The following is a 16,444-nucleotide window of genomic DNA, read 5'->3' on the forward strand; positions in this document are numbered from 1 at the left end:
CGGACAGAGTCAGCATGGATTTATGAAAGGGAAATCATGCTTGACAAATCTACTGGAATTTTTCGAGGATGTAACCAGTAGAGTTGATGAGGGGGAGCCAGTGGATGTGGTTTATTTGGACTTTCAGAAGGCTTTCGACAAAGTCCCACATAAGAGATTGGTGTGTAAAATTAAAGCACATGGGATTGGGGGTAGTGTATTGAGATGGATAGAAAACTGGTTGGCAGACAGGAAACAAAGAGTAGGAATAAACGGATCTTTTTCCGAATGGCAGGCAGTGACTAGTGGGGTACCGCAGGGATCAGTGCTGGGACCCCAGCTATTCACAATATATATTAATGATTTAGATGAAGGAACTAAATGTAATATCTCCAAATTTGCAGACGACACAAAGCTGGGTGGGAGGGTGAGCTGTGAGGAGGATGCAGAGATGCTTCAGTGTGATTTGGACAAGCTGAGTGAGTGGGCAAATGCATGGCAGATGCAGTATAATGTGGATAAATGTGAGGTTATCCACTTTGGTAGCAAAAACAGGAAGGCAGATTATTATCTGAATGGCTATAAATTGAGAGGGAAATGTGCAACGAGACCTGGGTGTCCTTGTACACCAGTCGCTGAAGGTAAGCATGCAGGTGCAGCAGGCAGTAAAGAAGGCAAATGGTATGTTGGCCTTCATAGCCAGAGGATTCAAGTACAGGAGCAGGGATGTCTTGCTGCAATTGTACAGGGCCTTGGTGAGACCACACCTGGAATATTGTGTGCAGTTTTGGTCTCCTTATCTGAGGAAGGATGTAGAGGGAGTGCAGCGAAGGTTTACCAGACTGAATCCTGGGATGGCGGGACTGACATATGAGGAGAGATTGAGTCGATTAGGATTATATTCGCTGGAGTTCAGAAGAATGAGGACACTAATCCTCATTCAGCAGGTTAGTGTGTGGGGGGGTGGATTCAACTTCATGGAAAATTATGAAAAAACTGAAAAGAAAGGAGAGCCCAAGAGAGGCTATTAAAGTCTCCAGAACACAAAATAGGACAGTGTTTGGAAAGGGCTAGGAATCTAACGTCAAGCACATCAGATAAAGGGACAACAATGAGAAGGGGGACGGGAAATACAGGACTGAAGGTGTTGTATCTGAATGCACGCAGTATAAGAAATAAGGTAAATGAGCTTGTGGCGCAGATTGAAATTGGCGGGTATGATGTGGTGGGCATCGCGGAGACATGGCTGCAAGGGGATCAGGACTGGGAGCTAAATATCCAAGGATATAGATCCTATCGAAAAGATAGGCAGGTTGGCAGAGGGGGTGGGGTTGCTTTGTTAGTAAGAAATGAAATTAAATCGATAGCAAGAAATGACGTAGGGTCAGATGATGTAGAATCTGTGTGGGTAGAGTTGAGGAACCGCAAAGGTAAAAAAACCATAATGGGAGTTATGTACAGGCCTCTGAACAGTAGTCAGGATGTGGGGCACAAGATACACCAGGAGATAGAAAAGGCGTGTAAGAAAGGCAAGGTTACAGTGATCATGGGGGATTTCAATATGCAGGTAGACTGGGAAAATCAGGTTGGTAGTGGATCCCAAGAAAAGGAATTTGTGGAATGTCTACGAGATGGCTTTTTGGAGCAGCTTGTGGTGGAGCCCACTAGGGAACGGGCAATTCTAGATTTAGTGATGTGTAATGAGGCAGATTTGATAAGGGAGCTTAAGGTGAAGGAACCCTTAGGAGGAAGTGACCATAATATGATAGAATTTACCCCGCAATTTGAGAGGAAAAAGCTGGAATCAGATGTAACGGTATTACAGTTTAATAAAGGCAACTACAGAGGCATGAGGGAGGAGCTGGCCAGAATTGACTGGGAGATGAGCCTAGCAGGAAAGACAGTGGAACAGCAATGGCAGGAGTTTCTGGGAGTAATTTGGGTGACACAGCAAAAGTTCATCCCTAGGAAGAAGAAGCATACTAAAGGGAGGGCGAGGCAACCATGGCTGACAAGGGAAGTCAGGGACAGCATAAAAGCTAAAGAGAAAGCATACAATGCAGCGAAGAGCAGTGGGAAGCCAGGGGATTGGGAAGCCTACAAAGACCAACAGAGGACAACTAAAAAAGAAATAAGGAGGGAGAAGATTAAATATGTGGGTAAACTAGCCAGTAATATAAAAGAAGATTGCAAGAGTATTTTTAGATATATAAAGGGTAAGAGAGAGGCAAAAGTGGACATTGGGCCGCTGGAAAATGACGCTGGAGAAGTAATAATGGGGAACAAAGAAATGGCGGAGGAACTGAATAGGTACTTTGCGACAGTCTTCACAGAGGAAGACACGAGTAACATCCCCAAAATTCAAGAGAGTCAGGGGGCAGAGGTGAGTATGGTGGCCATTACCAAGGAGAAGGTGCTAGGAAAACTGAAAGGTCTGAAGGTGGATGAATCACCTGGACCAGATGGATTACACCCCAGAGTTCTGAAGGAGATAGCTGAAGAGATAGTGGTGATCTTTCAGGAATCACTGGAGTCAGGGAGTGTCCTAGAGGACTGGAAAATCGCTAATGTAACCCCCCTGTTTAAGAAGGGAGTGAGGCAAAAGACGGGAAATTACAGGCCGATTAGCCTGACCTCGGTCATTGGTAAGATTTTAGAGTCCATTATTAAGGATGAGATTTCAGAATACTTGGAAGTGCATGGTAAAATAGGGTAAAGTCAGCATGGTTTCATCAAGGGGAGGTCATGCCTGACAAACCTGTTAGAATTCTTTGAGGAGGTAACGAGTAGGTTAGACAAAGGAGAGCCAATGGATGTTATCTACTTGGACTTCCAGAAGGCCTTTGACAAGGTGCCGCACAGGAAGTTGCTCAGTAAGATAAGAGCCCATGGTGTTAGAGGCAAGATACTAGCATGGATAGAAGATTGGCTGTCTGGCAGGAGGCAGAGAGTGGGGATAAGGGGGTCCTTCTCAGGATGGCGGCCGGTGACTAGTGGAGTTCCGCAAGGGTCGGTGTTGGGACCACAACTTTTCACTTTATACATTGATGATCTAGATGAAGGAACTGAGGGCATCCTGGCTAAGTTTGCAGATGATACAAAGATAGGTGGAGAGACAGGTAGTATTGAGGAGGCAGGGAGGCTGTAGAAGGATTTGGACAGGTTAGGAGAATGGGCAAAGAAGTGGCAGATGGAATACAACGTGGGCAAGTGTAAGGTCATGCACTTTGGTAGGAAGAATAGATGCATAGACTATTTTCTAAATGGGGAGAGAATTCAGAAGTCTGGAGTGCAAAGGGACTTGGGAGTCCTAGTCCAGGATTCTCTTAAGGTTAACTTGCAGGTTGAGTCAGTAGTTAGGAAGGCAAATGCAATGTTGGCATTTATTTCGAGAGGACTAGAATATAAAAGCAGGGATGTGCTGCTGAGGCTTTATAAGGCTCTGGTCAGACCACATTAAGAATATTGTGAGCAATTTTGGGCCCCGTATCTCAGGAAGGATGTGCTGGCCCTGGAGAGGGTCCAGAGGAGGCTCACGAGAAAGATCCCAGGAATGAAAGGCTTAACATATGAGGAACGTTTGAGGGCTCTGCGTCTATACTCGATAGAGTTTAGAAGGATGAGGGGGGATCTGATTGAAACATACAGAATACTGAAAGGCCTGGATAGAGTGGACGGGGGGAAGATGTTTCCATTAGTAGGAGAGACTAGGACCCGAGGGCACAGCCTCAGAGTAAAGGGAAGGCCTTTTAGAACAGAGATGAGGAGAAACTTCTTTAGCCAGAGAGTGGTGAATCTATGGAATTCATTGCCACAGTAGGCTGTGGAGGCCAGGTCATTGAGTCTATTTAAGACCGAGATGGATAGGTTCTTGATTGGTAAGGGGATCAAAGGTTACGCGGAGAAGGCGGGAGAATAGGGTTGAGAAACTTATCAGCCATGATTGAATGACGGAGCAGACTCAATGGGCCGAATGGCCTAATTTCTGCTCCAATGTCTTATGGTCTTATGAGGGAGGATCTCATAGAAACAGGACTAGACAGGGTCGATGCAGAAAGGATGTTCCTGATGGTGGAGGAGCCCAGAACCAGGGGTCACAGTCTGAGGATACGGGGTAGACCATTTAGGACTGAAATGAAGAGAAATTTCTTCACCCAGAGAGTGGTGAGCCTGTGGAATTCGCTACCATAGAAAGTAGTTGAGACCAAAACATTGTATGATTTCAAGAAGGAGTTAGATATAGCTCTTGGGGCGAAAGGGATCAAAGGATATGGGGAGAAAGCAGGAGCAGGCTATTGAGTTGGATGATAAGTCATGATCATAATGAATGGTGGAGCAGGCTCGAAGGGTTGAATGGCCTACTCCTGCTCCTAGTTTCTATGTTTCTGTGTTTACACGCAAAAGGAAACCCCCAGAAAGACCAAATTTGTAAATTACTCATCAGTGCAAATATTTTGCTATTTTGAGAAAATTGTAAATGTAAATATAAAATGTATTTCTGAGTAAAGGGGGAGGAATGTGGTAATCTGATGTAAACTTTACCTTTAAGAAGAATGTTATAATGGAAGATCACGTAATCTTAGCATCCAATAGCAGAGTAGCATGGGCTACCTCTGTAGCCAGTAATTAGTAGCAGGAGTGTATAGAGATAGAATTTGAAGTATAAGAACATGTTTAGTTGCTGCTGAGTATCTTAGTAAATAAAAGAGTTTCTACCTGTGAAGTGCCTGCTACTCAACTTTATCATTAGCACCAACTCGGCCACCCCTTACAACAAGTGTGCGAACAGGATCCAACAAACTGGTAACTAAGATTCAACAGACATCTGGCCCCACTATCCTACCAATGACCATTTGTCCCCGTTGTCCTACCAATGGACATCTGGCCCGTGTCTGGTTAGGCCATAACTAGAGCACTGCATCCAGTTCTTGTCACCACACTTTAGGAAGGATGTGAGGGTCCTTGGAGGGTGAAGAAGAGACTTAGCAGAATGGTTCCAGGAATGGGGAATTTTAACTATAAGGTTAGGTTGAAAAACCTGGGGTAATTCTCCTTGGAGCAACTGAGAGTCAGGGGAGATTTGACTGTGGTGCAGAAGATTATGACAAGTTCAGTTAAGGTAGACAAAAATAAGCTGTGCCCATTAGCTGATGCTACAATTGATGGAGTAAATGGCTTCCTTCTGTGACTTAGTAACTCTAACTCCTCCTGCACACATCTGGCACAACATTTGAATATTTAGCTCAGTCTCAATACTCGTCAACAGACACTCACCTTACATCATAATATTGGTGAACATAGATTTTGTGGAATGCCCCTTGCTTTTCTGCATCCTCAGACATGTCATTAATTATCTCCATCATCATGAAACGTGGCAGTACTGAGAGAACCAGCCTCTCCTGTTCAAAAATGAAACAAGATAAAAAGAAGTTATTTTTCGAAGGGGACCAGGGTGAAGTACAAGAATTCATTTTTCCTGTCCCTTCCGAACATAAAAATAATAAAACCACAAATACTCGCAGGAAGAATACCAGATATGACCAGAAGGCAGAGGAAGATGATTTGCTTCAGACAGACCTGGGTGGCTGGGCCTCTCAAACATCAACTGACAAGTTTCTGAGAATGGAACACACAATAAGCAGCAGCAGAAGTTGACGGTTAATAGAATAGGAAAAGCAGACAGGCTGGCAGTGCAAGATAAGGATCTATAGAAAGATCTAGGGGAAGACATTGCCCCTTGTTGGGCACACTTTAAAAACAAACTCATTGCCATGGAGCCAGGAGGAGCAACAGTTCTCCCACAACTCCTCCCACAATATTTTCTTCACTTTGTTTTGCACCCCCCTCCGTCATTCCGTTCATTACCACCCCACCTCTTCATGGGCCTTACCCTGGGCCTCCTGCTAGCTTGCAATAGGCCCCCTGCTGTTCTCCACTCCTTATCCACCCTTTACCTTGAGACATCTGTTTGCAAGTCAAGCTGTCAACATTAATGATTTTAAATAAGGCCAGCTTCCCTGTGGTGGGGTGATGAGTAACAGCTACTCATCCAAATAACGATAATGGGGCCCAATGCCCTGTTATAGTTTTACACCAGGCCTCTTAGTTGCAGTGTGTGACCTCCATGCATGGTGCCCATTTCATACCCAGAAACTAGCCTAAAGGAACTCATGACCCTTGGCTGGTTTAAAATCAAATGATAGTAAATGCTGAAAACATTGCACTTTTATGCGAAGAAATGTACATCATTCGAACTAGTGCTTAAGTAGCACCTTAAACATAATAAAAAGTCCCAAATCACATCAAAGGAGTTTTGAAATCAAGCCAGAGCTTAGGGCCCAGGAGCTGCATGCATGGTCACCAATGGTGGAGCACTGGAGGTGAGGGTGGATAAGTGGCTGGAGCTGGAGAAGTGCAATCTTCTTCAAGGGTTGTAGGCTAGATGAAATGACAGAGATAGGAGGGGTGGCAAACATGGAGAGATTAAAACATAAGAAGTTATAGAGGTGAAAGTAGACAATCTTTGTAATGGAAAGAATATGAAATCATAAATCCAGGTAAGTTCAACTAGGGCACCAAGGTAATGTATAGAATTATTGCATGAGAGTGAATATAGAATGAGGTGCATAAAGCCAATAAATGTATGGCTGGAGAAATGGTGCAAAATGCTTTAGATTCTTGGGACATTAGGATCAGCTATCAGGGAGATGGCACCTGTACAGTCCAGGCAGGTTGCAGCTAATCAGAGCCAGGACCAATTTCCTCGCGGGGCAATTTTGCTAGTGTTATTAGGGAGCGTTTAAACTAACTTGGCAGGGGTGTGGAATCAGGAGATAATACTAGAATAAATGTGCAAAGAATATTGGGAGAGACAGATAGCACTAGAGTAAGAAATGGTAATGTATTAGGTGGGTTCAGCGTAAGAGTGAAGGTAATAAAGTCTAAATCAGGGTTACATTGTATACATATGAATGCCTCGGGTGTGGTAAATTAAGATTGGTGAGTTACAGAAAAAGATAGCCATATGGAAATATGATGTTCTGGTAATAACAGAGGCCTGGCCCAAAAAAAGGGCAGCATTGGGTATTAAATATTCCTGCCAATAGGTGTTCAGGAAAGATAGGAAAGAAAGTAAAGAGGGAGGGATGGTGGTATTGATTAAGGAGAGCATTGCAGTGTTGGAGAAAGAGGATGTCCAGAGGGGTCAAGGAAAAAATCTATTTGGCTCGAGCTAAGGAACAAAAAAGGTGCAATTACAATGCTCGGTGTAATCTATAGGCCACCACCTAGTGGGAAAGATGCAGAGGAACAAATCTGCAGGGAAACAGAGGTGCAAAAATTATAGTAATTATAATGGGGGACTTTAATTATCTGAACATAGGATAGTAGAAGTGTAAAGAACAGAGAGGGGCAAGAGTTCCTGGAGTGTTTCTACAGCAGTGTGTCCAGGCCAGTAAGGAAGGAGGCGCTGCTAGACCTGGTTGTTGGGAATCATGCAGGCCAAGTGGATCAAGTATCAGTAGGGGAATATTTAGGGGTAAGGGTTCAGAGGGGAGGTGAAAAAGCAAATACGAGAAGCAATGAGGGAATATGAAAAGAGACTGGAAGTTAGCATAAAAGGGAATCCCATAGTCTTCTAAAGGCATATAAGTAGAAAAAGGGTGGTAAAAGGAGGAATAGGGCTGATTAGAGGCTAAAAAGGGGATTAACATATGGAGACAGGAGGCATGGCTGAGGTATGGAATGAATATTTGTATCTGTCTTCACCAAGGAAGAAGATGCTGTGCAGATTATGGTGAAACCATGATCATGGTGAAGGGTTTACAATTGATTAGGAGGAGGTATTGGATAGGCTGTCTGTACTTAAAGTTGATAAGGAACCAGAACCGAATGAGATGCGTCCAAGGATACTGAAGGAACTGTGAGTGGAAATTACGGAGGCTTTGGCCATAATTTTTCAGCCTTCCTTACACTCAGGGCCAGTGCCAGGGGACAGGAGGATTGCAAAAGTTACATCCTTGTTCAAAAGAGGGTATAAAGGTCAGCCCAGCAAATACAGGCCAGTCAGTTTAACCTCGGTAGTGGGGAAACTTCTAGAAATGATCATTCAAAACAAAATGAATATTCACTTGAGCAGATGTAGAATAATTAATGACAGTCAGCATGGATTTGTAAAGGGAAAATTATGTTCAACTAACTTGCCTGAGGCTTTATTTGAGCTAACAGAGAGGATTGATGAAGGTAATGTTGTTGATATGATATGCATGGACTTCCAAAAGGCAGTGGATAAAGTTCCTCACAATAGATTTATGAGCAAAGTTAGAGCTCCTAGAATAAAAGAGACAGTGGCAACACAGATACAAAATGGACTGAGTGGCAGAGAATAAAGAGTAGTGGTGACTACAGGGGCTGGAGGAAGATTTAAACTAGAGTTCCTCAGGGATCTGTTTTAGGATCCTGGCTCTCCCTGCTATGTATTAATGACCTAAACCTTGATGTACAGGGCACAATTTCAAAATATGTGGATGATACAAAACTTGGAAGTGTTGTGAACCATGAGGAGGATAACGTAGAACATCAGAGGACACAGACAGGTTGGTGGAATGGGCAAACAAGTGACAGGTGAAATTTAATGCAGAAAAGTGTGAAGTGATTCATTTTGTTAGGAAGAATGCTGAGACACAATATAAAATAAAGCGTCCAATTCTAATGTGTGCAGTAGCAAAGGGACCGGGGTATAGATATGCATAAACTATTGAAGGTGGCAGGACAGGTGGAGAACGTGGTTAATAAAACATGCAGCATCCTGGGCTTTACTAATAAAGGCTTAGAGTTAGCTCAGGTGGCTGGGTGGCTGGTTGGTGATGCAGAGTGATACTAACAGCATGGCTTCAATTCCTGTACTGCCTGAAGTCATCAATGAAGGCCCTGCCTTTTCAACCTTGCCCTTGCCTGATGTGTGGTAACCCTCAGGTTAAACTTACTATCCGTTGTTTCTCTCTAATGGAGAGTAGTCTATGGGACTACAGCAATTTTCACAGAGTACAGGAAGTTACATTAAACCTGAGTAAAAGACTGGTTTGCCCTCAGCTGCAGTATTGCATCCAGTCCTGGGCACTGCACTTTAGGGAGGATGTGGAGGCAATAGAGAAAGAGAGCAGGAAAGATTCATAAAAATGGTTCCAGGCATGAGGAACTTCAGTTACATAGATTGGAGAACTTGGGACTGTTTTCCTTGGAGAAGGAGTTGGGTTCCTTGGGCTGAGAGGAGATTTGATAGAGGTATTCAAAATCATGAGGGGTTTGGACAGAGTAGATATGGAGAAACTGTTCCCACTCATGAAAGGATTGAGAACCAGAGAGCACAGATTTAAAGTAATTGGCATAAGAAGCAATGGCGACATGCAGAAAAACATTTTCACGCAGCGAGTGGTTAGAGTTTGGAATGCACTGCCCGAGAGTGTGGTAGAGGCAGAGTTACTTGAGGCTTTCAAAAGAGAATCAGATCAATATCTGAAAAGGAAAAATTTGCAGTTATGGGGAAAGGCAAGGGAGTGGCACTAGGTGAATTGTTCTTTCAGAGGGTCAGCACAGGTACAACAGGCTGAATGGACTCCACCTGTGCTGTAACCATTTTATGATTCAATATTTCAATGATTCTATGAGAATGGAAAGGTGTTTTCAGGAGGAGACAGAGGGACCTGGAAAAGATATACCTAACACCTGTGTCACACATTATCACACCCTCCGAGCATTCCAAAGTGATTCTGAACAAAGGCATGCATCTGGAATGTCAGCCACCTCTGTCATGAGGGTGGCACAATCCTTTTGTTGTGAATTTACAAGATGTGGAAGTCACAAGGCCAGCATTTATTGCCATCCCTAACTGCTCTTGAGAAGGCGCGGTGAGCAGCCTTCTTGAATCACTGCAGTCTGTGTGGTGCAGGTACATACTAAGTGCTGTTAGGCAGTTCCAGGATTTTAACCCAGCGACAGTGAAGGAATGATGATATATAAAAGTCAGGGTGGTGAGTGACTTGATGGGGAACTTCCAGGTGGTGGTGTTCCCATCTGTCTGCTGCCTTGTCCTTCTAGATGGTAGTGGTCGTGGGTTTGGAAGGTGCTGTGAAGGGAGCCTTGGTGAATTCCTGCAGTGCATCTTGTAGATGGTACACACACTGCTGCCACTGTGCGTCGGTGGCAGATGGGGCACCAATTAAGCTGTTTTTTCTGTGGATAGTGTCGAGCTTAGTGTGTTGTTGAAGTTGCATTCAACCAGGCAAGTGAAGTGTATTCCATCACACTCCTGGCTTGTGCCTTGTACATAGCCGACAGGCTTTGAGGAGTCAGGAGATGAGTTACTGGTCACAGTGTAGCCAGTTCCCGACCTGCTCTTGTAACTCCAGTATGTGTGTGCTGGTACAATTTGCTAGTCCAGCTAGCAATGCAGAGCAGGAGAGAAGAGCAGTGGTAAAAGGTGGGGATATATCGCAAAGTGACATCATAGGACAAGGAGTCACGTGGGGCAAGTACACTGATAAGCTGTGAATTCTTATTTTAAGTTAATCTTATTCAATCAACTTTAAAGTAAGACCAGATGAATTGCTTAGCCTAAGGCCAATTCTATCATTTATAATCAGTTTTTAATTAAATAATCAAAATTACAATATGAAGTTAAAATTAAATAGGAAGGGATAGAAATCCTAAAGAATACAGAATTTTTCAGTAAATTCAAATCTAAGGTATTTAGAAAATAATGGTTAAGTAAAAACCTTTCAGTTAACTTCCCCATAAAATAAAGTGAAGTTGGCAGAAGAGCACAGCCGATTGTGAGTAGCTGGTGAGTCCTTATGTATTTCACTATAGCTGCGGCCGCCAAGCAGAAAGGCAATTGGAATGGTTGCACATTCACACTCGGCCTGCACTAAGGCTGCTGGCGCATGTCATAATCCTGACACACCAGCCGCTGGCCAGAAAAGTATCAGCATTACGTCAATCCCAATTCCTGTATAGGCTAGCTAGCTCATACTTAATGGAGCTTTTAATCCCATAGTCATTGCCTGGAGACTCACATTGGAGGATTTTTAAAATTATTATTTATTTATTTTTGTGTTGATTCAAAAACTGAACAACTGTTGTGAATAAAGGTCCTTTTCATAGTTATACAAATTATAAAGAGTGAACCAAGACTTCCAGGACAGTTCAACTACTGAAGAATACATTCACTTGTAGAAAATAGTAAAGGTTAATAAATAATATGAACACACAAAAAAAAATGAAATAGGAGCAGACATAGGCCATTCGGCCCTTTGAGCCTGCTCTGCCATTCAATAAGATCATGGCTGATCTGTTTACTTTTGAATCCCATCCACCCCCCGATAACCTTTGATCCCCTTGCCTAACAAGAATCTATCTCCCTCCTCCTTAAAAATATTTGTCTGCATTGGAGTGCTGCTTTGGGCTGCATTAGAGTGCTTCAGTTGGAGTTTGGTGAGAGAGGGACTTTTAAGGGTTAATTTCTATCTAAAGTCTAATCTTTCTTTAATTTAGCAACAAACTAAAAGTAACTCTTTGGTTTAGGAGAAGGTGAGTTTTAGTCCACCTTTAAAATATGGGTTATACAGGCTCTGCTTGTAGCTAGAGCTAGTTAATTAGTTAACTGGCTTAAATAGGTTTTCAGAAGCTAGATTCAGACAGCATGAAAGCAAGCCATCTACAGTGCTGCTTTTGTCTGCACTGGAGTGTTGCTTTGGGCTGCATTAGTGTGTTTCAGTTGGAGTTTGGTGAGAGACGGAGTTCGCTTAAGAGGGAAGGAGGTGATCCTTTCATTTTCTACCTTTCCTCAGTAAGAAGAGCAGCAGCCTTGTTAAGTAGGACCTGGTGAGTTTTTCTTCTGTCCTTAATATTCTCTAAATTAGAGGAAGTAAAGGTAAAGGGGGTAATTTAAGGGTAAGTCATGGCAGGACAGCTCGGCCAAGTGGAATGCTCCTCCTGTGTGATGTGGGAAGTCAGGGACACTCCCAGTGTCCAGGACACCATGTGTTCAGGCAGTGTCCCCAGCTGCAGTTACTCAAAATCTGTGCTTTATTGCTGGAGATGCACCAGGAGTCACTGCGGAGCATCCACAAGGATGAGATCGTTGTGGATAGCACGTACAGTGAGGTGGTCACTCTGCAGGTAAAGAGTGCACAGGCAGAAAGGGAATGGATGACTGCCAGACAGAGTACAGGCACCAGACAGGTAGTGCAGGAGTCCCCTGGGTCCATCTCCATCTCAAAGAGATTTTCCGCTGCTGGGGGAAATGGATTCTCAGGATAATGCAGTAAGAGCCAAGTCTGTGGCACCACAAGTGACTCAGCTGCACAGAGTGGGGGCAAAAAGAGTGGGAGAGCAATAGTGATAGGAGATTCTATCATAAGGGGAACAGATAGACGTTCCTGCAGCCGTAGGCGTGACTCCACGATGGTATGTTGCCTCCCTGGTGCCAGGGTCAACAATGTCACTGACCGGCTGCAGAACATTCTGAAGGGAAGGGTGAACAGCCAGAGGTTGTGGTCCATATTGGTACGAACGACATAGGTAAAAAGAGGGATGAGGTTCTGAAAGCAGAATAAAGGGAGTGAGGAAATAAATTAAAAAGCAGGGCCTCAAAGGTAGTAATCTCAAGATTACTCCCAGTGCCACGTGTTAGTGAGATCAGGAATAGGAGAACAGACCAGATGAATGCATGGCTGGAGAGATGGTGTAGGAGGGAGGGATTTAGATTCCTGAGGCGTTGGGACCGATTTTAGGGAAGATGGGACCTGTACAAGCTGGACAGGTTGCACCTCAGAAGGACTGGGACCAATATCCTCGTACTGTGGGGGAGGATTTAAACTAGATTGGCAAAAGGGTGGGAACCTGAGCAGGGAGATGATGGCATAGTAGTATTGTCACTGGACTAGTATTCCAGAGACCCAGAATGATGTTCTGGGGACCTGGGTCTGAATCCCACCAAGGCAGGTGGTGAAATTTGAATTCAATAAAAATCTGGAATTAAAAGTCTGATGATGACCACAAAACCATTGCCGTTTGTTGTAAAAACCCATCTGGTTCACTAATGTCCTTTAGGGAAGGAAACCTGCTGTCTCTACGCGGTCTGGCCTACATGTGACTCCAGACCCACAGCAATGTGGGTCCTCTGTGCCCTCTGAACAAGGGCAATTAGGGATGCTGGCCTAGGCAGCAACACCCACATCCCAGGATTGAATAAAAAAAACATGAGAGGGGAAACAAAGATAGAAATGAAAGACAGAAAAGAAGAAAGCAAAACTGGAAGGCAGATGAAACAAGGGCTAGGAGCAAATAGGGCCATAGTACAAGAATAATGTGTAAAAGGTCCAGTCTAAAGGCACTATATCTGAATGCACGGAGCATTCACAATAAGGTAGATGAATTTGCGCAAAAAGATGTAAACAGGTACAATATGATTGCAATTACAGAGACATGGCTGCAGGGTGACCAAGGCTGGGATCTGAATATTCAGGGCACTCGATATTTAGGAAGGACAGGCAAAAAGGAAAAGGAGGTTGCATGGCGTTGTTAGTTAAGGATGATATCAGTGCGATAGTCAGAGAGGATATTGGATCAGAAAATCTAGATGTAGAGTCAATCTGGGTGGAGCTAAGAAGCAACAAGAGGTGGAAAACATTAGTGGGAGTTGTCTATAGGCCTCCAAACAGTAATGATAAGGTAGTGGACAGCATTAAACAGGGAATTAGAGATGCATGTAACAAGGGTGCTACAGTAATCATGGCTGACTTTAATTTACTATAGACTGGGCAGGCCAAATTAGCAATAATACTGTGGCAGATGAATTCCTGGAGTGTGTATGAGATGGTTTTTTAGACCAGTACATTGAGAGGACAGACTATCCTGGATTTGGTTTTGTGCAATGAGAAGGGGTTAATTAATAATCTTGTTGTGCGGGGTCCTTGAGGGAACAGTGACCATAACATGATAGAATTCTTCATTAGGATGGAAAATGAAGTAGTCTGATCTGAAATTAGGGTCCTGAATCTTAACAAGGGAAACTACAAAGGTATGAGGTGTGAGTTGGCTAAGATAGATTGTCGAACTTCATTAAAAGGCATGACAGTGAATAGATAATGGCTAATATTTAAGGAACGAATGTATACATTGCAAAAGTTATACATTCCTTTATGGTGCAAAAATACAACCATGGCTAACAAAAAGAAATTAAGGATAGTATTAGATCCAAAGAGGAGTCATATAAAGTTGCTAGAAAAAGTAGCAAGTCAGAGGATTGGGAGCAGTTTAGAATTCAGCAAAGGAGGATCAAGAGATTGATTAAGAGGGGGAAAATAGAGTATGTGAGTAAACTTGCAAGGAACAAAAGTGGACTATAAAATTTTCCGTAAGTATGTAAAAATAAAACTCTATGACCTCTCCCACTTAGAAGAACAAGGGCAGCAGACACATGGGAATCTCACCACCTGCAAGTTTCCCTCCTAAGGATGAGTGGGTGGGACCGGGAGATACTGTGAAAAGTGAATACAGACCTAGGTGGCCTAATCTCTCCTCATATGACAATCCTGCCATCCCAGGATTGAGGAATATAGTGAGAACCATTGACTGAATAATATGGTGACAGGGTGGGACTGACACATGTGGTGAGAAGGTGAGTGGATAGGACTGAAGGATGTCCTCAACAATGGGCATACCGAAGGAAACAGTGTCCAGTGGAAATCTATATTCATCCCCCCTCTTGTTACCTGTCTCTCGTTTTCCTCCTCCAATTGGATTCGGCCCTCAATATTTTTCCTGGTCTCCAGGAATACCATTCGTTGTGCCCGGACAGAGAGGTAGCTGATAAAAAGACTGGCTATATTCATACAAGTCAGTAACAGTACTTTGACATAAACCTGTGAGAGCAACAAAAAGCATCCTGATCAGAAAACATGGAGATGATAGCACGGCATCTCCCACTTGCCACATGAATGCAACACTTGTTGGGTGCACTACAGGGCCAATGATCAATGACATGTCATGCATTGCATACAGAATAGTATTAGGAAAGTCTTGTATTTCTATGGTGCCTTTCACCACCTCTGGATGTTCCAAAGTTCTTTACACACAATGGTACTTTAGCCACTGTTATAATGTAGAAACATGGCAGCCAATTTCTAAATAGTTTTGTAATAGTTAAATGATAATTTATTTCAATTATGTTAGTTAAGGGATAAAGTTAGCCAAGGCACTGAAGATACAACCCGACCCATTCCCTTGCTCCTCTTCCAATAGCGCTGTGAGATATTTAACATCTGCCTGAGCGAGCAGGTAAGACCTCAGTTTAACATGTCATCTGGCACCTTAATCCGTGCAATACTCTGTCACTCTGGAGTGAGATTTAAACCTACAACCTTCTGACTCAAAGGAGTGAAGCCCACTGAGCCACGATGGATGGTCGGATGTATACAAGTAGAGCAGGGGGGTCATGACTGTGCAGTTGGTAAAGCTGAATTATTTATAAATCCTAGAGGGAAACTTTAAACAACTGTCATGACCTATAATTTTATGTGTTATGTTTGAGATGCAACTTTAAACTCAGGAACCAGATCACCAGTTCTCGAGATTTTACATTAAACTAAATGAAACATTCTATTAATTTACACAGGTTAAAATATATATACACATGGCTACAAATTACTGTCATACCTTTTAACAAATTCCCAAAGGCAACAGCAAACCCATAGACTTAACCAGACACCAGGCAAAGCGTTTTCACCTTACAAATTCAAAATGAGGTTCCTTTCACTTTGGTTCCTGTGGAGACAGTGGTTGGCTCACAGGCTTTGATCTTACATTGCCTCTGCCCTGCACACACACAACTGCTGAAGTTATATCTAGCATCGCTCATTGAATATAAATTCTCATTGTATCACCAGCCTCTTCTAACAATAAAATCCCTTTCACAATACCAATTTTATTAGTCATATAAACATATTGCTTGGTATCTGGTAGAAAGGTGTCAGTTTTCACCCCACTTCTTGAATGCTGTATTCAAAAAATGCAAATGCACACTATCTCTCTTACATATCAAAACTAGTACACATCAAAGCACCCAGACTAACTGGTTTTAATCCAAATAAGTCACATCCACAGACCAAACCTCTATTTTAAAAGAAAAATATTTTCCAATAATATTATGCACATTAATAGCTTCATGACAGGGGACGGCCAGGTGTATTGGAGAGTGGCAAATGTGACTCTGTTATTCAAGTAAGGACAGTCCTAGCAATTGAAGGCTGGTCAGATTAACATTAATACTGGGTACGGTTTTAGCAAAAACAATCGGGGAAAAAAATCAACAGGCACTTGGAGAGGCTTGAGTTAATTAAGGAGAACCAGTGCAGATTTGTAAAAGGTAAATTGTGTTTGACTAACTGATTGCATTTTTTGATGA

General features: G+C 43.1%; 1 protein-coding gene across 1 annotated transcript in view; it reads right to left on the minus strand.

Annotated features, from left to right (window-relative positions):
• The window catches only part of LOC144690014 (adenylate cyclase type 8-like), a 181,805-nt gene that overhangs the window by 157,684 nt on the left and 7,677 nt on the right, over positions 1-16,444 (minus strand). Inside the window, exons 2-3 of the mRNA XM_078557546.1 lie at positions 14,754-14,903; positions 5,254-5,378 (exon numbers count right to left, since the gene is read on the minus strand). Coding sequence (XP_078413672.1) covers positions 5,254-5,378; positions 14,754-14,903 — 275 coding nt within the window. The remainder of the gene's footprint in view (positions 1-5,253; positions 5,379-14,753; positions 14,904-16,444) is intronic.

Source organism: Cetorhinus maximus, chromosome 14, assembly GCF_964194155.1.
Source record: "Cetorhinus maximus chromosome 14, sCetMax3.hap1.1, whole genome shotgun sequence".
NCBI lineage: Eukaryota > Metazoa > Chordata > Chondrichthyes > Lamniformes > Cetorhinidae > Cetorhinus > Cetorhinus maximus.